Source organism: Tympanuchus pallidicinctus, unplaced genomic scaffold (genome assembly GCF_026119805.1).
Source record: "Tympanuchus pallidicinctus isolate F22 unplaced genomic scaffold, pur_lepc_1.0 scaffold8, whole genome shotgun sequence".
NCBI classification, from domain to species: Eukaryota; Metazoa; Chordata; class Aves; order Galliformes; family Phasianidae; genus Tympanuchus; species Tympanuchus pallidicinctus.
The window spans coordinates 47,439,031-47,463,028 of NW_026294802.1; the positions used below are offsets into that span (position 1 = coordinate 47,439,031).

The 23,998-nt window shown below is 43.7% G+C and overlaps 1 protein-coding gene across 2 annotated transcripts in view; it reads left to right on the top strand.

The window, feature by feature from the left end:
• PNPLA7 (patatin like phospholipase domain containing 7) overlaps positions 1-23,998 on the top strand; it is a 116,542-nt gene that overhangs the window by 29,934 nt on the left and 62,610 nt on the right. For both annotated transcript variants that reach the window (XM_052667634.1, XM_052667635.1), the window contains exons 18-20: positions 4,562-4,693; positions 5,913-6,036; positions 18,345-18,458. In XM_052667634.1, coding sequence (XP_052523594.1) covers positions 4,562-4,693; positions 5,913-6,036; positions 18,345-18,458 — 370 coding nt within the window. The remainder of the gene's footprint in view (positions 1-4,561; positions 4,694-5,912; positions 6,037-18,344; positions 18,459-23,998) is intronic.

Sequence of the window (23,998 nt, forward strand, 5' to 3'; positions counted from 1 at the left end):
TCTGGAAATAATACTTGACTTCTGACTTAAAGTGAGTAATGATATTTAGTAGTTAAAACCCTCACCCAGGGACAGCCACCACTGGTAAATGTCTGTCTCAGTGTCCATATCAGTGCTGAGTGTTCTTGATTCTATGAATCTATGTATTTATGAAGCTATTGTTAAGACAGTAGTTCATAAACATAATTTTTATCAAATACCTCAATTTCTAAACTGCTTCTTCAGCTACTTCTTGAGTGTGCTGTCAGTCTGGAGTTGGGCTTCGTCTAGGGCCACTAGGATGATCAGGGGGCTGCAGCACCTCCCCTATGAGGACAGGCTGAGGGAGCTGGGCTTGTTCAGCCTGCAGAAAAGAAGGCTGTGGGGTGACCTCATTGCAGCCTTTCAATACCTAAATGCAGCCTACAGAGGGAGGGAAATCAACTCTTTGGAAGGGTGGATATGTGTAGGATGAGGGGAAATGGTTTTAAGTTGAGGGAGCGGAGATTTAGGTTGGACATGAGGGGTAAATTCTTTACCCAGAGAGTGGTGAGGTGCTGGAACAGCTGCCAGAGAGGCTGTGATGCCCCGTCCTTGGAGGTGTTCAAGGCCAGGTTGGATGGGGCCCTGGGCAGCCTGGTTTAGCATTAAACGTGGAGGTTGGTGGCCCTGTGTGTGGCAGGGGGTTGGAGCTTCGTGATCCTTGGGGTCCCTTCCAACCCTGGGCATTCTGTGATTCTTCAAGCTGTCTTTTCTAGGCTGCTGCTATGTTATACTGTTCTTTCTACTTTTTACTTTCTAAGGAATTTTAATTGTTTGTTTGTGTTCCTAATAATTTCTACCAGTCTTATTCTGTAGCCTTGTCTTTCTACCTCAAGCAAAAGACTGTATTCTGCAAAACTGAATATGCTGCTCTTGGGTGATCAGCTGTATATGTGCAAGTCTGTGTGTTGGATATCAGATATTTGGTTTAATTTCTGATAGGTGCTGCCCTGTTGTTCCATCCCATGAAGTGTTAGATGCGTTTCCACTGAACTTCTAGTTCTTTATTGTTTTCCTTCTTGTTCTTAACTTGAAATCATACTTCGTATTCTCAGCCAACCATCAAATTTCTGCCTTTTTCCTCTCTTGTGCAGTTCTGATACCTGATAGAGTCCTGGGCAGACTCTCTCATTTGCTTGAGCTCGTTTTTGTGATGTTTTCCTTCCTATCTACTAAGAATTGAGTTGTCTTTTGTTTATGTCAACTTCCATTTTTGCTTCCATTAATCTGTCAGTGATCTCTTACACAACAGAGTGCCACCTCGTCATCATTTTGTGGACCTTTCCATATCTTTCTTTTTGTCTTTAAAATGTCTGTTGCCCATTCAGTGCATTTTACTGTCTCTGAATCTTTCAGCATTCAATCATCACAGTTTCTCATGAAGTCGAAGCTTCATTTCCAACTCTTGTTCCCATATTTAAAAATGTCATTGCAGAGTCTTTCAGAAGCATCTGCCTTCATCATCTGTAACTCTCTGAGAAAAGAGACTTGTTACTAAAGCTTTATTTCTCACTTTTTATGCATTTTGCGTGTAGTCCTGCAATCATAGGCTTTCCTTGTCTCAGAATCTTGTGGGTTTGAATTATATGTTCCTGTCATCTGATCTTACTGACCAGAAGTAATTTGACCAGAACCTTATTATTCTCACTGCTCTCCAACAACTCTTTCTTCCTTTCTTGTCACATACTTTACTCTTTCTCTGAGCTGCCCCAGAACACTGTGTGTTTTTCCTCAGTGGTTGATGGGCAGGTGAAGCAGAACGTGGTCAGTTGATGCTGTCAGACAAAGAGCACAGTAATGGAAGTAGCCCAGGGTGCAGAATTGCTGGTTGGATGTTGCACAACAGATGAAGTCCTTTCCACTGAAACCTTGCAGCTGGAGCCTTTCATGTGATGCTAATGTGCCTAAATAATGATCTGTACGTGTAAAGTTTAAGTACAGGGGGGTGACACAAGCTAATTATACAGCTTATACCTGAAGTGTTTTGCTGTTTTGCTAAAGTGATGTACTAAAAGTACAGTGCCTACAGTGCCTACACTGCAACTGTTGGTGTCTCCTGGTGAATAATGTAACCGAGGCTCTCTGGAGGAATATGCTCAGGTTCCTCAGTACTGGGAGTAGGACTCTGTCACACTTTTCCTTCAGTGGGTTTCACAGTTTGGAGTCTAATCACGTATGTCTGCCAGAGAAGTAGAAGTGCTTCGATTTTTATCTTGTATTGCTAGCCAAGCTGAGCATCGAACCGCATCCACAGCACAAGAATATGTGCACGAGTCCCAGGCTGTCACAGGCACCAGGGCAGCCCTTTCATTTTGGTAGCTGGTTACAAACAGTCGTCTGAGGAACCCTTCAGCAACAGACTTTTGTAATAGAGAGCTTTGGCTTTTCATTTTCCCTATGCCAGGCATGTGCCAAGCAGAAGAGAAAGATGAAAAGGAAGTAAACTAAGCTGATAACATAGAGAAAAATCCTCTTGTCTTGTGCATGAGGGTGGACTGTTACCTTCCATGTTAACATACTCTTGAAGCTGTATAGCACTCGGTGAAATAATAAACAGCTCAGGTCTGAAATAAAAGCAGCCTCTCTCCAGTTTACATTTAGAGTGCATTAAGTATTAAGATACATATCTTGAGGGAGGGAAAGGTATAAATGGCTTTTATTGATCACAGCAGTCAGCCTGAGTGGGAGGAGACTTTGAGAGTGGAATAAGCTAGTAGGGTAAAAATAATGAGCTAAAGCATTCAGGAGATTTCAGGGAGTTTATTTAACCTTTAAAGCAGCTGAGAAGGCCTTGTTGTAGTCTTGGGTTTTTGTGTGCATTAAGGGATTAGGGCTTTTTGCTTTCTGGTGTTTATTCTGGTGTGCCTTTTCCAGTTTCTTTGTCCTTTCCCCAAGTCAGTGTTAGTGTGGTGAAGCTTCTGAAAGGTAAAGCATTGTTTGCGAGTGCAATGGTAGCTTACCAAAACCTGGGCTGTCTGTAGACATCTTGAGTAGGGGGCAGAGAGGGCATGGAAACCTCTGGGCAAGGTGGAAGAGACAGGAGAGGAAAGCTGCCTCACGGTTTTGTCATCCTGTTTTGATGGGTGAGCTTTAGATAGTGTTGAATTTAAGAGTTGATACTTGGTGTAGCTCACCTTGCAGAGTTCATGACAGAGTAGGGATGTAATTCTATGAATCTCTTCTGTTCCAAATTCAGAGGTTTTAGTTAAAGAAATTCTAACCTTTATTATTGCAAAAAGAGGAACTTGAGGAACTGGCTAAGTAGCGTAGTCGTGTGCTAAACATGAAGGCTCCCTATGGTACCTGTGCGTGCTGCACTTGGTGCACAGTGATGGCCAGCTCTGGATCTCTTGCTGCAGCTGGTGGACTAATTAATGGTAGAACTGACATGTTCAAAACACCACAGACCAGTTTCTGTGCTTCATCCAGGCAGGGAAGAGCTCTTGATGAGTCTGCTTTGATACCACATTCAGGGATGACGTGTCAGTATTCAGACTTTCTCTAAATTCTCCTAGGTTACAATGAGCTGTATTTCAGCTGAGGAACAAAGGCTGCCTGTGCTCCTTCCATGCCATTCTCCCTGCCTTTCTGTTTTATAGGGTAAGAAGGCTAACTGTGGCTCTCAAAACATTTGTGCTTAGTGAGAATTCCCACACGTGCAGGGTCTCCCAGGCACAATGTCTGGAACACTGATGCAGAAAAAAATATTCTGTATTTCAGACTTTCTTTTTCTCCCCACGCGTGGCTTTAACATAACTGTCGTCTTCCTCTGTGTGTCCCTTGTGTACTGGCTCTGCATATGCTTACCCACTTGTTTCTTTCTGGATTGTGCTGCTTCTTTGTGAAATGCCCATTTTTATGGTAGTGTGCCACAACCCTCCAAGAGCTCAATTGCTCTCGACGCTGCACAGGAACAGAATAGTTGTGTTCTGTCCTAATGGGTGTGCATCTAGAGCAACGTGCAATCAGCTCACTGCTGTGGAGTGGTTCTTCAGTAAGAATTGGAGTGCTTACGCAGAAGGTGCCAGGTCACAGTGATCCTCATTCTGAAAGGAAAGAAAGAAAAACATTCGCTGGTGTCTGTGAGAGCTATTTACCTCAGTCCTAGCAGTCAGTGTAGAATTTGCATTTATCACTAACAGAACATGCCCAATGTTTTTCAGCTTAGTGAAGTGCTTCATTATCTGGTTTAGTTAATGCTAGGGGCCTTTAAGCATCTCTCAGGAGATTCAGTATGAAGATCAGAAGCTTTGTTAGTTGTGGTCTTTGCAAAGGGAAAAGGGAACTTTTGAAATAACACCTGGGGGAAAAATGAGAGCACATTTGAGAGATGTAGAGGTGCAGAATGGCAGAGAGGAACAATCTTCAGGACAACAAGAATTGTTATCCTGAGTCACGTCTGTTGTTTCTGAGTAGGAATTTTGGAGACTGGTCCATAAACGAGAGCTAGCAAGGCTCTCATCCATCCCTGCCTGGATCGCTATGTGTGTACCTGTTCCTTCCTTTGGGAAGTACTTAAATAATGCTTCTTGTCTTGTAGGATAATGCGAGCGCAGCCAAGCGTTGTGCTCGGCGTGGCCCACACCGTTGTAAAGAGAATGTCCCCATTTGTGAGGCAAATTGACTTTGCCCTGGATTGGATGGAAGTTGAGGCTGGACGAGCTGTATACAGGTAAGATGCAGACAAAATTGGATGCTCTTTTTTTATTCCAACCTCTATGATTCCGTGATTATCTAATATTCAGGTTTTCAGAGTTAAGGAGCCATGCTTCCTAGGCGATATATGGAATGAAAACTCTTGGACTCAATTTATCAACTATTTTATCAGGTTTTATCTGTTTCTGCATGCTGAGGTTTTTCTTTTTTGTGCAGCACACTTTAACATTGATTTGTCACTCGGCTCCAGGAGTTGTTAAAATTCTTTTCTTCCTCATCCTTCGTGTCATCTTGACACGCTTTCAAAGTGACATAAGAGATTAAGACGTAGCCAGCTGTATGTTCTAGTATAATTTCTGCATTTCCAAGGGCATGAATATCATCCACGGAGTCTTTTGGTCTTTCTAAAGTAAACAACAGAACTGAAATAGAATTTGTTTAGAAATATTTAATATAAATTGAAAACAGGAATTGTATTTTAAGTTTCAGGGTGGAAGTTTTCCTTGGGAAAGCTTGATTTATTAATTTTGTACTAGGATGCAATAAAGTTGTTTTACGATTTCAGTGGTGCAAAGGTCAAAATTAGTATGTGTACCATATAACTGTAATTCTGATGTGTATTACAGTTCCTGCAGCACTAGTGCTAGTGGAAGTTTGTCATTACTTTCTGTATCAAAACAGATGTAGTAGCTAAGATAAAGAGTTAAAAAGCTTTTGGAATTCCGTGCATTAATTTTAATTCTACTACAGAAGCATTGCACGTGGTCCATGTGCTGTGTTGTGCTGGAAATCTGAATGCCAGATAGCATTCTTAGTCCTGCAAACTTGATGTTTCAAAACCTTAATGATCAACCATTTTGTGCACTGAGCTGAATCTAAATGCGGAGCCACTCAAGTTTTTCTTTTGGACCTGCAGACTTTCTTTGTGCATCCATATCAATTTTGCAGCAAGCACCTGCTGTACCCAGCAGTGAGCCTCTTGTCTCCTCCAGAGAGCACCTGCATTTTGGCTATCTAAATCCAGACCCAGCATTATTCAGTTGTTCAAAGCCTGTCCATTTCAACCTATGTCCAAGTCACTTTTTAACGGATGCTTTTCACTTTCCTGTTTCCTTGTTCTGTTTAAATGTTGATTAAACTTTTTTCTCATAGTCTCTGAGCTTGAAGAAGAGACGAAGAAGACTTTGGATGCACTTGCTGAGCAGTGATCATTCACTTGATGGTTCTTTCTCTAGGCAGGGTGACAAGTCAGACTGCACTTACATCGTCTTGAACGGACGACTGCGCTCCGTCATACGGATGGATGATGGAAAGAAGCACCTGACTGGTGAATATGGCCGAGGAGACTTAATTGGAGTGGTAAGAGTCAGTTTTGGAGAGTGAATGGTTCAGCTGAGAAACTGATATTGCCCCACACAAAAGAAACACCCATGCACTCATCAGCTGGTAGACTTTTCACAAGTTGAGAAGATGACAAGTTGCTTCTATCTGGACATTCATATGATGAAATGCTGATGGGATTGTTAGACTTGGTTTAAAGAGGGAAAAAAAAACAACCTTTTCCTCACAGATGAACAAAAATCCCCAGGCAACACTTGTTTTGTTTTTTTTTCTTTTTTTTCTTCCAGTGTGGGTTACATTTGTTTCCACAGTGAGGGGAATGCAGCTGTTAAAATAATTCAGGAAGAACTGTGGGAATGTGCACTAAATTCTGATCTGAACAAATTTAGTATCATAGAAAGATTGAGTTGGCTTGGGCCACTGGATTGGTCTAGACTAACATCCTTTGAGTTAGCAGAGTTAATTTCAGGGCTTCGTCAGACTGGTAAGAAAATGTACACTACTGAAGCAAATTTTGATTTCAAAAGTGTAGTATTTATCCATGCTTAATTTATTTCCCCTGTTTGTGTGTTAGTTTCTCAGGTTTAGTTAAACGATTGAAGTGGGAATCCCACATCATAAGTAGTCACAATTTGCTTGACTTCTATGTTTAAAACTAGAAGGCTTCCAAGATGCTGAGGCTGTTGTGCCATCCTTCTTCTACTCTCTGAGCTGAAAGTGAATGTTTTAGTAGTATTTACAGCCAGAATTGGTTGACTCTGAATAAAGAAAGCATGAGTTGGCATTAGTAGTACAGGAGGAAATTCTTGTTTACAGAGGTCAAGAGGGAGAGGAAGAACTGTAGACTGTTTTCCTTTAGAGAGCTGATTCAATATCATACTGACTGCAAAAGGTAGTGATTTTGGTAGAGGTAAGACCCAGAAGTTGTGTTCTCAGCAAAGAAGAGCTCACTGCCAGCTTACCAGTCATATGTGAGAGCTGGTTGCTCCTGAATGCAGAACTGGCCTGTGTCTGTGTTGTAAGATGAGGTCAGCTCCCAGTGCCAGAGACCTGTGCTGCAAATACATCTCAGCTGTTTTGTTTGAGAGAAATAAAAAGATTTCAAATAACAAGGGCAAAATTTTGGGGCCTTTTTAGTGTGTGCCCAACTCACCTTGATTTGCCTGGTAACTTACAACTAGGTTGTACATTGTTCTGAAGTTAATGTGGTAACAATTCTGATGGTATTCCTGCAAAATCTGATGTGTTCTGGACTAGTGGCTGCAGCATGTCTGTTTTAGTTACATGTGAGCAGCAGTTCAGGATATCTCCATAGGATCAGTGCTTGGAGAAGCAGGTCTATTTCCGCAGCTAGGCATGCTCACAAGTTTTCTTTGTTTTTCTTTTTGGGGCTGTTTCTTTGGGGTACCTCATTAAGGGTAAAATGATGTGGTTTGGCAGGAACAAAAGCTGAGATCTTTTGTGGCTAATTGTGCTGGTATGAGGTCTTCTAGTGTGTGAATAAGGCTTTGGCAGCTTTGACGTGTCAGGCGTTTCCTTGCTGTTATTTCCTTGCTCTTCTGTACTGGTTGTAGTCAGCAGCTCCCTGCCAAGCTTCTGCAGCTACCAGCTTAAGACAGCTGAACTGTTCTGCTTTCTGAAAGAAGTTTTGGATGACGATAACGGAGCACGTGGCCTAAACTCTCCCTCCCTGTGCAAGCAGGGGTGCCTCCTTCAGCACAAGGTTTCATAGTGGCTCAGCTACCTGCCGAGGGCAGAGAGGTTGGTTCCATGTACGTCTGCCCTAGCAGTGCAGTGCTTGTGGGTGCCTTCCCAGGCATGGATGCAGAAATACCGTACGACTTGTCTGAACTGCTCTGGATCTGAGTTATGACTTGAGTCATCTGAAGACTTCTGTGACTCCGTGGACGTCACCTCCTCCTTCCTACCCATGGTTCCCAGGCCCACTGACTCATGCTGCCATTTGTTGAATGCATCTCGATGCTCTGGCTGTCTTTGGAAAACACGGGGGAGGATTTATAAAGATTGCCAAGATTAATGGAGTCGTTCTTTGCAGAGGGCATCAGTAAAATGACATTTCTCCTTTTAAAGAGATTTGTTTATCCCATTCTGCAAGATCTAGTATAAGCCTTTAAAAACATGCTGAAGATTTTTTTGTTGTTGTCTTTTGTTTGTTTTCTAGAAAATGAAGTTGCTAGAAGGGCCTAGGTGCTTCCAGGAATCAAATTAGTGCTTAGTATTGGTATTTTGGTCAACCTGTGAAGTGTACATCTCCAAAACCTCTCCAAGACCACTCTGAGCTGTGTGCGCTAACTAAAGATGCAAGTCTTGGAATCGATGTATTTTTGTTTACCTTTATCTCACATCTTTTAAGTGCTGTGTGTCATACGCATGGGAAATGAGTATCTGTCATTTCTGCTTTCAGAAGTGAAGTCCTGAAACGTGAAGGGCTTCAGACAAGATGTAAATTTTCAGGCGTGTGTGTGCACTCCCAAGGATTAACTTGTGGCTCAAACTGTTTTGTTCCTTGTACTGACTCAGTGGCATCTGTTCCTGAGGTCTGTCAGTTCAGGGAGAGAGGAACGCATTAGAAACTGAAATTTGCTTTCCTCCTGTTGTTACTTGGAGTTGCCTCGAGTAGTTGTGTGTGGGGAAGGTGGGAGCCCTCCTAGAGGGACTCTGCCAGCTGCTTGCTGCTGCTCTTCCCACTAATGGGCACTTCTGGCTGCTGTATTAGGTAATATCAGAACTTGTTTGAAAGCCTTCTGTCTGGTTTCCAGTGGGCAATGATCCCCTCATGTTTAAATACAGTTTGTGATGGTGCTGTTGTGTAGAGGCTCAGATTTGTCCCTTCTGCGGGAGACTCTTAACTTGTTGGCGCTATTTCCTAGAGATGAGCTTGTGAAAAACCTTGGGATGTTAACAGTACAATGAAGCTATGAAGAAGTTATGTGAGCTAAAGGGAACCTCTGCTGCCATTGGTTCACCTATGCCCAGCTGTCCTCCAGAGGAAATTAAATTCTAATTCCGCTATGTTTGGCGCTATGGATTCTCCTCACAAGTTGCTTAAAATGTTTTACTGGTGTCTTTTTAGTTCTGATCTTGGACAACTGCTGCAGATTGAAGTTTTTACCCTTGATTTTGATCTCATTTGTGGATTTTTTCGAGAAGGAGGATTCCTTTTCATGTGCATGTTCGTTATGCCTGTTGGCATCAGGCTGACTGGCTCACTGGTAACATGTAGCATTGGCCCCAGCACAGCTAATGAGACTGAGGGGAGCTCAGAAGAGTTCTTCTGTGCTTTTTGTTGTTTCTTTATTTGTGTGTGGGTTCATATTGATTTGTTTGTTTGTTTCTTACAGTCCCAGGTAGGCTGTGGGATTACAACCCCAAGCATGGGTTGAGTTGGGTGTTTCTTGCTTCTTGTGTTGTTGGAAAGGCACAGCTGGGTAAGGAGAAGGAGCAGGAAAAACAAAACAAACTAAAGCTATCCTGCAGAATAATCTGCCGAAGAAAAGCTATTTGTATTCTGCCTGCTCCCTTCAGATATCTGGATGGGGATGGAACCTTCAATGTAATTAGCTTTTCATGAAAGTCAGCATTTCGTCTTAAGTGAGTTCCTGAAGAAAAGCTGCAGTGTTTCTGAGATGACTGAATACCAGGCAGCTCACAGGGGAGTTGGTGGCAGCTGTTGAGCTTATAATATGTTTAAAAGTGGGGCTGCTGCCTTGTAGCCAGACTTACCTGCAGCCTCCTGCTCCAGGAAACTGCTGTCTGCAGCATCTGACCAGGAAACCAGCTGACTGTCAGAAATGCCCTGCTGGGGAATTTGCTGCAGCGTTTTGGTTACTTCAAGACCCTTCCTGCCCTTCTCAGAACACCCCCTCTTACTTGGAGGATTTCATGCAGTTGTGGGTAGCAAAACAAGTGCAAAAAGGCATTTGTGCACTGCTCTTCTCCATGCAGAGCAGCACAAGAAGATGCACTGCCAGTGCTGCAGCACACCACGCCAGTTCTGCTGTGCAGGAAATTGTGCTCTGCACTCTAGAAATAATGGCTGTTCCAGGTGTTTTTAGATGCTGAGCTGTTCATCTCGTTAATGTTAACACAGCTCAGTGTGCATGGTTCTTTTTCTCTCTAAAAAGTTAAAACCCAAGATAATCTGTAAATGGATTCAGATTTCCTCAGGGGTTTGGAGCACCGTCCTTTTAAAATGTGCCACTGTTAGAAATGTTTAATTGCTGAGTAATCCTCCAAGGGAACACCGCTATCAGGATTACACTTGTCAGGCTTTTATTCCTTATCAGTGTTAATGCTGCCATATGCTGCCTGCTCTTGGCAGCACCAAGCTCACTGAATAGCATTTTACTCTCAACAACAGCACTAAAACCAGGCAAGTTCCACTCTGTTAGGGCTGGTTCCATTGGTGCTTTGCAAGTGGGAGATTTTTTTCCTTATTACTTGCATGTGATTATATTCAAACTATGAATTCTTCAGCTCCTAAGCTTTAAGGCACTGAAAAACGAGAGGTTAATTCAGGATTAATGGCACCTCAGGCGCTCTGTGCACAGCCTGTATCTGTGGAAACTGGAGGTGGATGAGGTCCAGAAGTCACTTGGTATTGAGCTGGAATACGTGGTTCTGGAGGGAGGTGTTCTCTTGCCATCTCTTGCACAGCCTGTCTTGGTAATATGTTACTAAAATTATTTTTTGCCTAGTATCTTAGGTGTGAAGTTGTAAAGAAAAACAAAGATAGCAGCATTTACCGGTGGAGAAATGAGACATGGGAAGCTCTGAGAAATGAGCTCACGCTTGCACAGCTGAATTTGTGTCAGACTGAAATTAGAAGCTCGGCGTCCTGATTTCCAGACCTGCCTTGGGGATGTTCTGGGCTGAAGGGAAGTCATTGCTCTGAGCCTGCTGGACCTCACTTTCCCAGGTCTTTCCCAGGGGCTTCCTCATGGTTGGAGCTGTTGAACAGTGTATATTTTTCAGGTTCTTATGCCTGCCACAATTTATTCTTTCATCTTCCTCAACTTGTATTTTATCTTGATCTGACTCAAGTTGTTTACAGAGAGAGCGGTGAGGTGCTGGAACAGCTGCCCAGAGAGGCTGTGATGCCCCGTCCATCCCTGGAGGTGTTCAAGGCCAGGTTGGATGGGGCCCTGGGCAGCCTGGGCTGCTCTGAAATGTGGAGGTTGGTGGCCCTGCGTGTGGCAGGGGGTTGGAGATTTGTGATCCTTGAGGTCCCTTCCAACCCTGGCCATTCTGTGATGCTGTGAAGTTCTGACAGCTGATGTAAGCAGACCATAGCTGAAGATGGTTGTGGTGCAGTTTAGATGTCTGGTAACGGACTGCAAAGAACACAGGTAGGGTCTGGTGTTAATTTTTCCATTTTTGACACTGTGAGAGGAAGTCATTTGGTTTTGGAGGTGCCTCCAGTAAAGCTCCTTAGCCAAGTGCTCTTGAGAGAGTATTAGGGTCTGTGATGGCAGGTAGCAATGGGGTGTTGACCTGCTGGGTTTCAGAGAGGGGACTTCTTTCATCAAGCCATCATTCCTTTGTGTCTCCCTTCTTCCAGACAAACTTCCTTTTCATTATGTCATGGCTTCTGTCCACCTATCAACCAACTCTCCTATGCAACTTCTGGTCACCTCTTCAGGACCATCTCACATTTCCCCCGTGTTCTGCTCCTTTCTCCTTTCTATTTTGAGGAGCACTGCATCTCAAACTAAGCTGGTTTGCGAGTGGTGTGAGTTGACAGCACGTCCCCTTCAACCTTTGCAAAATACTTGCAGAAGTTGTTAGCAAAAATTTTTTTTTCTTTCCCTACAACTTGTCTTTTTGGCAAGTGACATTAAGGAAGGGAGAGAAATGGGATCCCTTCCATCGTGGCAGTGCTTGGAGCCTCACAAACAGCAGGAAACGGAGGTGAGAAACAGAATTCGTGGAGAAACAGTCAGCAGTGAAGGATGGGGAAGGATGTTGCTGAAGTTGCAGCTGGGTTTGCTGTTCTTGTGATGCAGCTGAGTCGAAGGCAGTCAGACCTTACCCTTGTTAGAAGGTATTTGAGCAAGTCACTGTGCTCTGTTCTCTCCTTCTTTTGCTGACATTTGAGTACCATTCAGTCAAAACAGGAATGTGCTGAGTGCCTGTCAGTGGCACAATGCTTGCAGATGCTCTTCAGACAACCTGCATGCATTTAATGGCTGCTGTTGGGTTGGTATTTTTTTTTTGGGGGGGGGGAAGGGGATGGATGGGGAGGGAAGTACTCCAGGTAGCACTTTTGTAAGTAGGCTTTCTGTTGGTTTAGGGGAGTGAAGTGTGTGAGTGTGACTTCCCATCTTTTCTACAGTCAGATGTAGATAGAAGTGAAGCTGAAATACACCCGGAGGTCTGCTAGCAGTTCCCTTCCCCAGCTACATCCCTTCTCTTTTCTGTCCCTTAATTACATTCGGCGATGTAACAGAGCTGTCACTGCACTGCTTCTACATGCAGGCTCAGTTCTCTCTGGAGAAGCAGTAACCTGACTTCCACTGCCTTAATTACAAAAGGTAGGAAGCTCAGTCTTTGTTTTTACATACATAGGTACACGTGTGTGAGGGTGTATATGTCTTCCTTGTATATCTCTGTGTGTGTATAAGTCCTATATGCAATCACACATATAAATAGAAGAGAGGTTTGGATTCCTCTTTCTGCGTACTGTAAGTGCTGGATGTCCTCAGTCTCAGGGTTAATTTGGCACACAAAGGATTGCAGAAAGTGGTTGTTAGAACAACTTCTGAGAGTACATGGTGTACTGCATTCATCCTCTGGCACTGCTCCCACAAATAGCATCGATTTGCAGCTCGTCTGGTTGCACTTCCCACTCGTTCATTGCTTCCAGCAGTGTCTCCTCTGTCCTTTTCTGATACAAGCAAGTTGATGTTTTGGATCTGTCCAAACTGGCTGGAGGAAACATATTTGAGATAAGTCACGTATTTGCTTCAGGTGCAGACAAGCTGAGGCAAGGCCTGAGAGCAGCTTGTTTAAACCAGAAGAGAAATGTTCCACATAGGGTTTGGTTGCCCTTCATGTAACATTCATTAGATTACATGGCCGTGTTCAGTTGCAGCAGCCTCATCTCCTGTCCCAGCCTGGCAAAAGCACTGCTGTGACAAACCATGTGTGTGTGGTCTTTGTCTGCCTGCACGGCTGTGCTGGCTGCTGGGATGTCTGTGCTGCCCATACCTGCCTTGTTTTTTATTTTGCCATGAGCCTCTTAAACTATCAGCAGATGTCAGTGTTGACATTTAATCTCATGCCTCTGATGGTGCATCTACGCTTCATTGGGTGCTGTATTTCATCCCTGTGGCTTCCCCTGTTCCTTCAGGTGCTTGTTTCTGGGCTGATTCTTGCCAAAGTGAATGAATGAGCACGAACACATTAAAGCATACAAACACCAGGCTAACGGGCATGCAGCAATTGGGGCTGCCATGAGGGGAGATTTGGAAGATGAAGATTTTAAGTTAACTTAAATTCTGGGGTTCAGACCTTCTCGGGGTCCTCTGACACCCCAACCTCGTGCTCCTGTGGTGCTGGCTGGTTTGCTGTGCTGGAGGATGGAGGTGCACGGCTGGGCTTTGTGCTGTGCAAAGATGACAGCTTTTTGTGAGCTCACAGCAAGGAAAAGATGAATATGAGAAAAGAAATACAATATCTAGGAGAATAAAAGATTATTGGGGTGAAATAACAGCTATAAAGGAGGAGAAGCTGAAAGCAGTGTGTTGTACGTGTGGCTAGGAAGGGAATGCATGGAAGAACTAAAAGAGCTTATGAATCTAATGCTGGTTGAAGACAGGCTAACGTGAAGGAGCCCTGGTTATGGTCAAGTCCTCCTCAGTGTATCTGAGGTGCCTGCAGCTCAACGTGTGGATAGCTGTATGTCCTGCCCTGGGGATATTCATCCACAATCACAAAATCATAGGGGTTGGAAGGGACCTCTGGGCATCAGGGAGTCCAACCCCCTGCTGAAGCAGGCTCCTTGCAGTAGTAGGCTGCGTATGCTGAAGTTAAGCAAACGTTGAAAGTGTTTTGTTGGATGTGGCTCAAGAAGGAATTTGGAGTAATTAGACCAGCTTACAGCAGGCAGGGTCCTTGCTGGATGTTACTTTCCAACTGTGTAATTTGGAGAGAGCTGGAGGGACTGTCAGGGATGACTGTCGAAAGTGGAGTCAGAAGAGGTCGTGAGAAAATAAATTGCTTTTTTCCCTTGTTTTAAAGGATTTATAGCACTTTTTCTTTGTAAAAGCTTGTAAGCCAAGGTTGTGAATCATTGGCATCGTACGTGATGCGTCATATGTGTTTTTATCACTATTTAATGCTGAATTAGGAGAAGATGAAAAAAAGCCTGTCAGAATTAACTGGAAGAAACAGTAAAAAGAGCATAGGTCTGTCTGTGGGTTTTTTCTTCTTTTGTTAGCAGTAGCACCAACAGAACTGCAGTGAAGGAGGGACCACCTTCTGCATGAAGTGTGCCATCACTTACAAGGACCACGGAGTAACACTTAAAATTTCCACGTGGTCTTCAATGCAAATTATTAATAGCACTCAAAGCATGGCTTCATGCATCTCTTAGAGGAGATGGAAAAAAGGCAGTGTTGTGCAGACGGGCTTCTGAGGATGTGATGGGGGTAGAAGAGAGGAAACATTTACTGTACATGAGGAGCCATAGGGCAGAGGTGGGAGAAATGGGCATGGGACATTTGGTGCTGCAGTGCAGCTGCTGAAACAAGGCAGCTGGTAGAAGAAGAGCCAGCAGAGCCAGAGCAGGGAGGTGGTGGCTGCAGCCTTCAGGGAGCTCCGTGAGTACTGGAGGATCATTTGAAGGAGAGCAGGGTGAATAAAAAATGGCAATGGGGAATAAAGCAACACCAGTGAAGGGCAGAGCTTGCTGACAGAGGCTTGTCACTGGGGAGGAAGAGGAGCTGATGCTGTGAGAGAAGAACCAGAGGACCAAAAGAAGTATTCTTTGCTTCCAGCAAAATATGCTGTGGTCAGTCAAATTTGAAAGGAAATGGGAAAGGGGCAGGGGTACTTCCTTACATTGGGGCAAATGTTGTAGCTGTGTTGTGTGCTGGAAGGGATAAATGCCTTGGCAGTCTGGAATCAGGTTCTTTCTGAGCCAGGGTGGAAGATGTATCTGCTTATGTGTCTAAAAACTACACTGTCTCCTCCCTCTTTCTGTGTAACCAAAAATTAATCTTAGGTGCTGATCTGCTGATTGCAGGTGGATTTTGTCCATATTCAAGTTCAAGCTAGATTGCCAAGTCTTGTACTAACAAACCTGAAACACAAGGAAGGTTGATTAAAATGTTCACTGGACAGAGGAGCCAAATCAATCTGAATATGGCTTGAAGTTTTCAACTTGGGAATTGTTTTCAACTTCAAGATTCAAGATTTTGATGTTATGTTGTCTGAAGCTTGTTTTTTTTACAGCAATAGCAGCAAAACAAAAACAACAACAAAAACCCAATCCAACAAATCCCACACCTCTGAATAAGCAGCATCTCAAACAGTTTATTAAGAAGGATAAATACAAAGAAGAAAAGCTTAGTTGTCAGGGTAGAAATATGACTCAATGGTTAGAAGGCCTTTCTACCAAAAGCTTTCCCCAAAAAGGGTGAGAAAAACCAATGCCTGATTTGGCAGTGTCCTTCCTATGTGCAAAAAATACAGAACTGGTGCAACGTGGGCAAAGTGCAGGGTGCAAAGAGGGAAGCAAGAACATAGCAAGGGTGGAGATCAATCCTGCAGGTGGCCTGGGTGTTGAATGGGAACTTTCCATCTTCCAGAGAAGAAGCAGCATTATATGAATCATTTGGGGAAACTAATAGAAGTAGAGGCTCCGAATGCGGATGATAAGGACAAAGCAGAACTTGAGTATCTTGGTGCACAGTGTCTGAGACACCGGATAGTTTCTAAGCTACCATAGTGGAGTGTATTTGCATGAGAACAGCCGAGCTGCTGGCTAGATCAGTATAATGCACCTATGCAAGAGTAGCACAAGATCTGTTCTCTGTTCTCAGCTGGGAATTGCTTTCAACACATTTGCTGCAGCTGCAGGAGTGCTGTGAATGCCTCTTGCTCTGCAGGCCTGAGCAGCTCCCAGTAGATGAGGTTGGAAGATCTCCATCTCCTTTTTGTTCTCCCTATGGACAAACAGCATGCAATTGAAACAGAAAAAGTCACAGTTTGGAGGGAAAAAAAAAATCCCTGAGGCTTTGTTTTGAAATGTAATTTTCTTTTCACAAGTCTCATCTCCTCTGAAAGACTTGTGAGCTGCTGGGAGCGCAGTTAATTTCATGCACTCCCATATAATGGAAAGAGTGGAAAAGGGTGTTAGGCACTGGGAGTGTTTCTCTTTAAACAAATTGGACTCGGTCGGTTGATGACTGGTTGAGAAGAAAGGGTTTTATTTTAGTGACTGAAATCCTTAATCTGCTTTCAGAACAAGGAAGCTTAATGGCAGATCTGAAAACCTGAGGTCGGAAGCTGGTAGTAGGGATCAGGGATGAACAGAAGATATTACACAACCACTGGGATAACCCTAAAGGGGACTCATGAATGGGCAGGGATGGCATGGCCTCACCCCACAGCCTGTGGTCTGTGTAATTGGTTCCAAACATCATTACAGAACAAAACACCCCAGCACTGAACAAAAACCAGAGGCCAGGTCTTGCAAAATGCAGTTAATTCACATTTACTTGTGAGGTTGTTCACACGCAGCACATTTGTGGTTGAATTAAGCTCTTCTGACCCAGCTGTTTTAAAGAATTAACGATACAAGCAGGCTAATCTCAGCATTGTGGACTAATTGCAGGTGCTGTGGCTGTCTGCATTGCCCATTTTGTGCACGTGCAGTCTTCCAAGAATGCACTCTTGTTGTAAGTGGGGTCACGGAGCCGTGTGTTTTAAATTAATCTGCTTCTACTGTGGGTAGAAGTGCCTATCTGGCACAGCTCAGCCAGTACACCGTGTGTAATCCTCCACATTAACTCTGTCTCTAGTTCTGTAGAGGAAGCATTGCGTCCATTGGAATTTGCTGCAAACAGAAGCTATGCAACAAAATCAGCAAAAAGCAATTATAAGCTGATATGTTATTTTCTTCTATTTCTGCTGGGTGACTGACAATGGGAGGTGGTGCTTGTTTTTCTTCAAAGTGCCCGTGGATTGCAGCCAGGGTGGGGATTTTGGTTTTGTGTTAATCTCAGTGATTACAGCCGCTACAGCAGCCACCAATTATTTTTTTTTCTTCCTCAATGCATGAAGTATGGATTTTAAACCCAGTAAATTTTAAACCCCTGGTGCTAGAACTTGCAAAAGTGCGCTGGGCTGTTACTAAGCAATGAAGTGCTGCAGCTCATGCCTGAGCTCCGAGTGACGCCATCTCACCTGGCGGGCAATCTCATTAGGAGTGTGAAAATACTGCATCAGGGGGTTTGATTTCTGCATCTCGCAGCTCCACGGGAGCTGCTGCTGGGCTGGGGGCTCTGCAGATGCTACAGGAGGGGATTCGGTTGCACAGCTGCACTTTGCAGAGCGGGGCTTCGCAACCCGTTCCGCCTTTGTATCGTGGCAGTTCTTCCCTGCAAAGGAGAGCGTCTCTATTAATTTTCATAGCACCCTCGTTTTCTTCAAACTTCTGTTCTCCATAAATTGTTTCTAATTTAAGTAATCGGATGCTGTATTCAGGCTGCTGCATCCTGTAACGTGTCTTTGTGTTTACATAGCACAGATCCACATGCGTGTACCTGGGGAAGAGCAAAGCTCTCTTCTGCCAAAATATGTGGGTTTGTTACTCTCATCTCTTTCAGGAACTCTTGCTTGTTTTAAGGTTGCTGCTATTCAGCTTCTGAGACTGAAACAAATGTACTTCAGGGTGATGGTTGGTGAGGGGAGGGTGAACAAAGAAAGAAAAAGCAGTAAGGAACTGGATTTTCCTCTTTCTCACAGGTGGCATCCTTGCAATTAAAAACAAAGGATAAAAAGATACAGCAAAAAGCTACAGCTTCTGTTGCTATGAGATTGCAGGACAGCAGAACATCTGTGAGATTTGGATTGCATAGATATTGCTACATGCTGCACGTGGATGTGCCTTTAGGAAGCTCCCTCTGGAAGGGCTCCTAGGGGGGGTGGAAGGGAAAGCAATATTCTGTTTGCAGTGTAGGTGACCAGAAAGTATGATAGTCCCATTTTTGGGAATTGTTTGGTTTCCTTACCCTGAGATACTATTTTTACAACGCGTTATACGTTATCTTTAATGTCATGGCTCTGTTCTCTTTCAGGTAGAGGCATTAACCCATCAGCCTAGAGCCACAACAGTTCATGCCGTCAGAGACTCAGAACTTGCCAAACTCCCAGAGGGAGCCCTGACATCTATCAAACGCAAATTCCCCCAGGTAGGAAAATTACAACTATTTTCTGTCTGCATCAAATTATATCTCGGGAGCTAAAGCTCTCCATTAGCACAGAGCCCTCTGGATTTTTTTGCATGACTGATGTGTTCTCAGGAAACATTTTGTTCTGTCTCAATCTGATCTGATCCATTCCAGACTTTCACCAGCTTTTTTCCCTTTATCCTCTCCATATCTAGAAAAAGTTCACACTACTACGTATCCATGTCCTGTATTAAAGTGGAAATCACTTAGTGGTATTAACAGTAAATGACAGTTTGATCTTTAAAATCACTTTGAAATACTATTATTCATATGTCCTACTCACTAGGACTCAAAGTCAAGCCTTGATTATACATACTTTTATTTCCAGAGCATTGATACCTGGGAGCTGGTTTTCTTCTTGCTCCCTTTCTGTGCCATCCATCCTCATTCTGCAACTGCCACCATCTCTTTATGTCTTAAAGACTGTGATTGCTCCCTTGAATCCATCAAGTCATTCATCTTCTTTAATTCACTTGACATTATACCTCTCTCCTGCAAATCTAAGTGACTGACTTAAAATTTAATTGTTTTTGTCCCTAAGTGTATCATGGGCATTAAGCTCTAAGTCATTTAACTAGCCTTAAAGACAATTCTTTAATGCTGTTACTTCAAATTATTTCTCTTCCTCTCTTTAAGACACGTAGTTATTTTACCAGGTTTCTTAAAAGCTGCCAAAGTGACAAGACTGATTAAAATACTCCTGTTATTTTGTCTTTCTAAGAGCATAATACCACTTGGGAGATAGTTTTTTGCTGTGGGTTTTTTGTAGTTGTGAATTAGCTTGTGTTCATGCGCTCTCATGTTACAAAAGCTCAGAGGTTTCTGTCTGTTAATTCGGGAGAGTTTCATCCCTGTGGTAAGTGTTCAGGATCTTCCTGATTTCCAGGTAAGCACAATTTTTGCTGCAATGGTTTTGGACTTCTCTTGTTAGTTAATAAGTCGCTCCTGGACTCCTGAATCTTTTCTGAATAGTTTGCTGATTCTGTTCTTGTCTCTTCAGCTTAACAGATTTGTTGTCCACGTTTATAACTGGTAGCAATAGATGACTTCTTGTACATAATTAGCTGCAAACTGGGCCACAATAGCACGGCATGGTGCTGGAGCTGCCCTTTCAATATTGCTCTCCTTGCTGACTGAACAGGAGATGAGGAAATGAGCCAGTTGGAGTTTCAAACCACCTTTCTCCTTACTCATCCTTTCTTGATGATTTTAAATGTTACCCGCAGACATTTAAACTGTGAATTACAGGCAAGCACTAAACATTTAACGTTCAGTAATATCTTGAATGCTGAGCTGCACAAAGGCTGGGTTCTGATCCTGCGTTTTTATCACGGGCAATAATTAATTTCAGTGTTCTCTTTCCATTTCTTGTTCCATCAAAGGGCAGAATCTCTTTCCCCCAGATGGTCCTCTGTGGAGCTGTGAATCTTCCCAGTTTGCAGTTGAAGTTGGACTAGCGTGCTGTATTTATAGCATAATTCAAACACTTACTTGCAATAGAAATCAAGTAATCCTCCCAGATCTAAAGAATGCATTCCATCAGCTACAAATTCCTAACCTTTCGAGGACTGAATTTTGGAGGACTTGCCTATAGTTTAGCTAATTATCTGCAATGGAACAAAAGGAAAAGTTGTCTCTCAAAAGAGGCTGTTAGAAAAACACATTGTTTGCTGCTGCTGTTTGTGATCCCTGAGTTCTGAGATTAATACTGAAGTAGTGTCAAAACTGTGAGAGCTCCTGTTTTTGTTCTAGGGTGATTTTTGAACAAGCATTAGAACTAGAGGAACGTAAGCAGGGGATTTGTTGGCTTCGGACTGTCTTGAGAAAATGAGATAAATGTTTATATGAACTCAGAGTTCTTGTGTCTTCTCTTTTTGCCTGTTAGATCCATTAGACAAAAGAGAGGAAGGGTGGAAGTGAGACAGAATTCAAGTGATGGGGAGAAACGACTGGCTAGAAAGTTTGAAATCTGCTGGGATGTACGGAGTCAACAGTGAAGTTCAGGAGATGTAATGGAGAAAAGTCTTTGGGCTGAAAACTAATATATTGCATTCAGGGAAGGCTCTGGGCAGCAGTCCTACAAGAAGAATCCAGGGATCATAGTGTTGCTCGGGTTGGAAAAGACCTGCAAGGTATCAAGTCCAACCACAGGGATGATAGAGATCCCTGATAGAGATCAAAAGCTGAACGTGCCTTAGCAGTGCTGTGCCGTGGTGGAAAGTATGACTGTTCTTAAAATGCTTTTTGGGGGGTTGCATTCTTCCTGGTATTGGAAAAGCTTCAGTATCAGCGTGTGGCAGCACGCTGGAAGGAAGAGCAGACCAAATGATGAGAAGCAGAGGATCAAAGGATGGTAGGCTGGTGCTTGGAAATATAAACCTACAAAGGCAAAAAGATTGAAAGGTTAATGGAAGAAATGATAGCTGTTTTCAAGCGTATAAAGTTGTCTTCTGATAGAAAGGGCATGAATTACTCACCGTATGGAGACAGAGCAAATGGTAGGGTACTGAAATTGCAGCAGCTGGATATTGAGAAAAGGCTGCATCTGCTCCCTAGAAAGGCTACAAGATTGTTACTTGTTTGTATAACCTCTTAAAGAAATCATTATGTTTGAGGTGGTGTTCAGTGCTGAGCAGAGGGACGAGCCAGGTGAACTCTGTGCTGTGTTCCCTCCTGCTGCTCTGGTGGAAGGATTTATATGCAGGATGTATGATATTTTCCCTGTCCAACCAGAAGAAACACAGCAATGAAAGGATGGCAGGTGCGGTCATTTTGGAATAACCAACTAGGATGCAATAACCAGAGTGTGATTCTGCAGTGATGGAGGATTTCCCTCTTAGCTTTTTGTATGGAGGAAAAACCAAAAACAAATCAAACTGTGCCTCTGTCAAACCTGTGTCCCTGACTGAGTGAGGAGGTTCTGCACACCTGGGTTTTGTCTGGGGAAACGGCGATCAACCATCGGTGCTTGTTCCCCGAGTGAGATGCTCACAGGAATCCCACAGCAGGAGAATTGCTCTTGTTTTGAAGTTCCTCCATAGAGCCTAAAAAGACAAAACAGCCAAGAGCTGTGCAGTTTCTGAGATAGAATCACCCTTTCAATTAGTTCAATTGAGCATCTGAGTGGTGAAGGCCCCTTAAATTCCAATAAAGGAGAGGCTTCATCCTGCATGTTGTTTGCCAGTCCTGATATTAGTTGCTGATCCACAAAGCAATTTAACTCTTGAATACATTAGTAGAAAAATCTACCTGATATGTGAGAGAAGTGTGAACATGAGTTATGCTTGTTCTCATCAGCAGTGAGAAATGAGCGAAGTCGCGCTCTGTTCGTCCTTACAGTAACTCACATTCCTTGAGCTGTGCTGCACAGCTGATGCTCAGGGATGCACCATCTGTTTGCCTTCTTTTTTCTCTTCTTTCCTGTACATCTGCTTTGGTCCTGTTACGGACAGGACAGTGGATTGCAGGGATCTTTGTGACCCACTCTGGCTGCTGTTATTCTGGGGGCTGAAACAGATGGGTGAGCGTGGGGAATCTCACCCAGCCTGTCAGTAACAACCACACTTTCAGAGCACCTGCACAAAATGCCAGCTGTTGATTTCCAGATCCTGCTCTGTATGCATGGAGTCAAATCTGGCTTCTCAGGAAAGTGTCCCAACCTTGAGTTGCTCTGAATAGGGCACCCTGAACGCTCCCAGCTGAAGGTGCTCCGCAGTGCAGAACATCTCCTTGGGCATCTCAGGAAGCTAACGTGGGCACAGGTTGGGGTTAGGGCTGCAGGTTAACTGCCTGTCTGCAGCCGCAGCTCCCCACCGCAGCCACAGGGACACTCAGCCATCCAGAGTATTTGGTCCTCTGACAGCCTCAGAGCTTGCTTCTGGTGCTGCTTGGAGCTTTACAGAGTTGCAGGAGTGAAATGAAATTGATTCTTTCTATTTTCATCACTGCTTTCGGTTCTGAAAAGTAGGACGGAGAGTCAGCTCACGATTTTTGGCACCATGGAGCAGTTCTGAATCAGTAGCAAGAGCGCAGAATTTGTTAACAGATCAGAGATATTCTAACATCACTGTGTAACTTGGATCGCATTTCATAGTTTATCTTTGCCTCTACTGAGCTGAGATTTTTATTTTATCTTTTTGTAATTCTAACTTGAAATGCAGACCTGCCATTGCTGATGGAAGTTGTGTTGAGAAATTGCTTTGGCACCGTGGAGAAGTGAACTGTAAGACAACCTTCTGCATGCTACAGATGTGCTCGAGAAACTGCAGAGCTTTTCTGTATCTTCCTTTTAATTCTCTAAGTCTGCCCTCGGGATTTAAATATATTCAGAACTCATCATCCATCTTTAGCAGTGAGGTTTGCTGTGTCTGTCTGCCTGTTTTAACCGAGCTTTTTGGAACTTTCCCTAGAGTTATCTGCCTTACAAAGGGAGCTCGGTAACGTGCGCTCCTTTCAAAGCTCTTCCCCCCAGCACTGTGGATATTGTGCATCGTGTTATTCAAGCTCCATGTAGTGCTATGGAATAGGTCAAGAGAGGCCACGCTTCTGGATTTTTCCTTGTTAGTTTTTCTCCTGGCCCATTAAAATAAGTTTTCCTTGACAGTGGGAGAAGTGGATGTGAAAAGGAGCAAAGAGAAGCATTCAGCAGAAGCATACTCACTGACTGCAGCTCCCTGAGGTGAGGCAGGCAGCGGTGCATGCTTACTCATCACACTGATGTGAGACTGACATTCTTCTTCAAGACACGATTGATCACAGGCATTAGAAGCTCAAACAACCCCAGGATCAAGCTTCGGTTCCTCCACGTGCTTTGGTGGCATTTGTAAAGGTGCAAGGAATGGTTGCAAGTGAGCATTTAGGATTTGCTTTGTCGCAGGGTGAGTTTTAATCTCAGATCCCCTGCTGAGCTCCCTGGTTGTGTGACAAGTGCAGTGCTTTGTGGGCTAACTGAGGGGGAGAGAGCAGGCTTTGATGATGCCCTGGGTTTATGCAGCTGATGAGCTGATGTACCTCTCTTCCTCCCTTGTGCTCCCACCCCAAAAAGCCTTCGAAGAGCTGACAGAAAATAATCTCCAGTCCTGGAATGAGCTCTACGGAAGTGGAACTGCTATTGTGTGAGTTTGTATAGATAAAATGGCTATTATTACTATTTTATCCCAATTGCACTTACTTTGTAGAACAGAAAACCCTTGTCAGCCCTGTTTTCCACACTAGCTTATTCACGTTGGGTCTCTGTGTGGTAGAGAACCCATTTACTTGTCCTTTAACTAAATCAGATGTATGTGCAGGTCTATAATACCATGCTCTGAAGGTGCCAGTAAATTGTTATTTAATGTTTAAACTAAAAGCAGTCTGTCGGTTGCCTGTTTTGAAGGCTTAACTTTTAAATATACTTCATATATTTCTCAACTTCAAAGTCAGAAGAAAATACACGGCTCTGCTGTGAGCAGTTTTATTCACTATGAGGATGCTGTTCTTTTGGGTGTGGATGATGTTAGAGG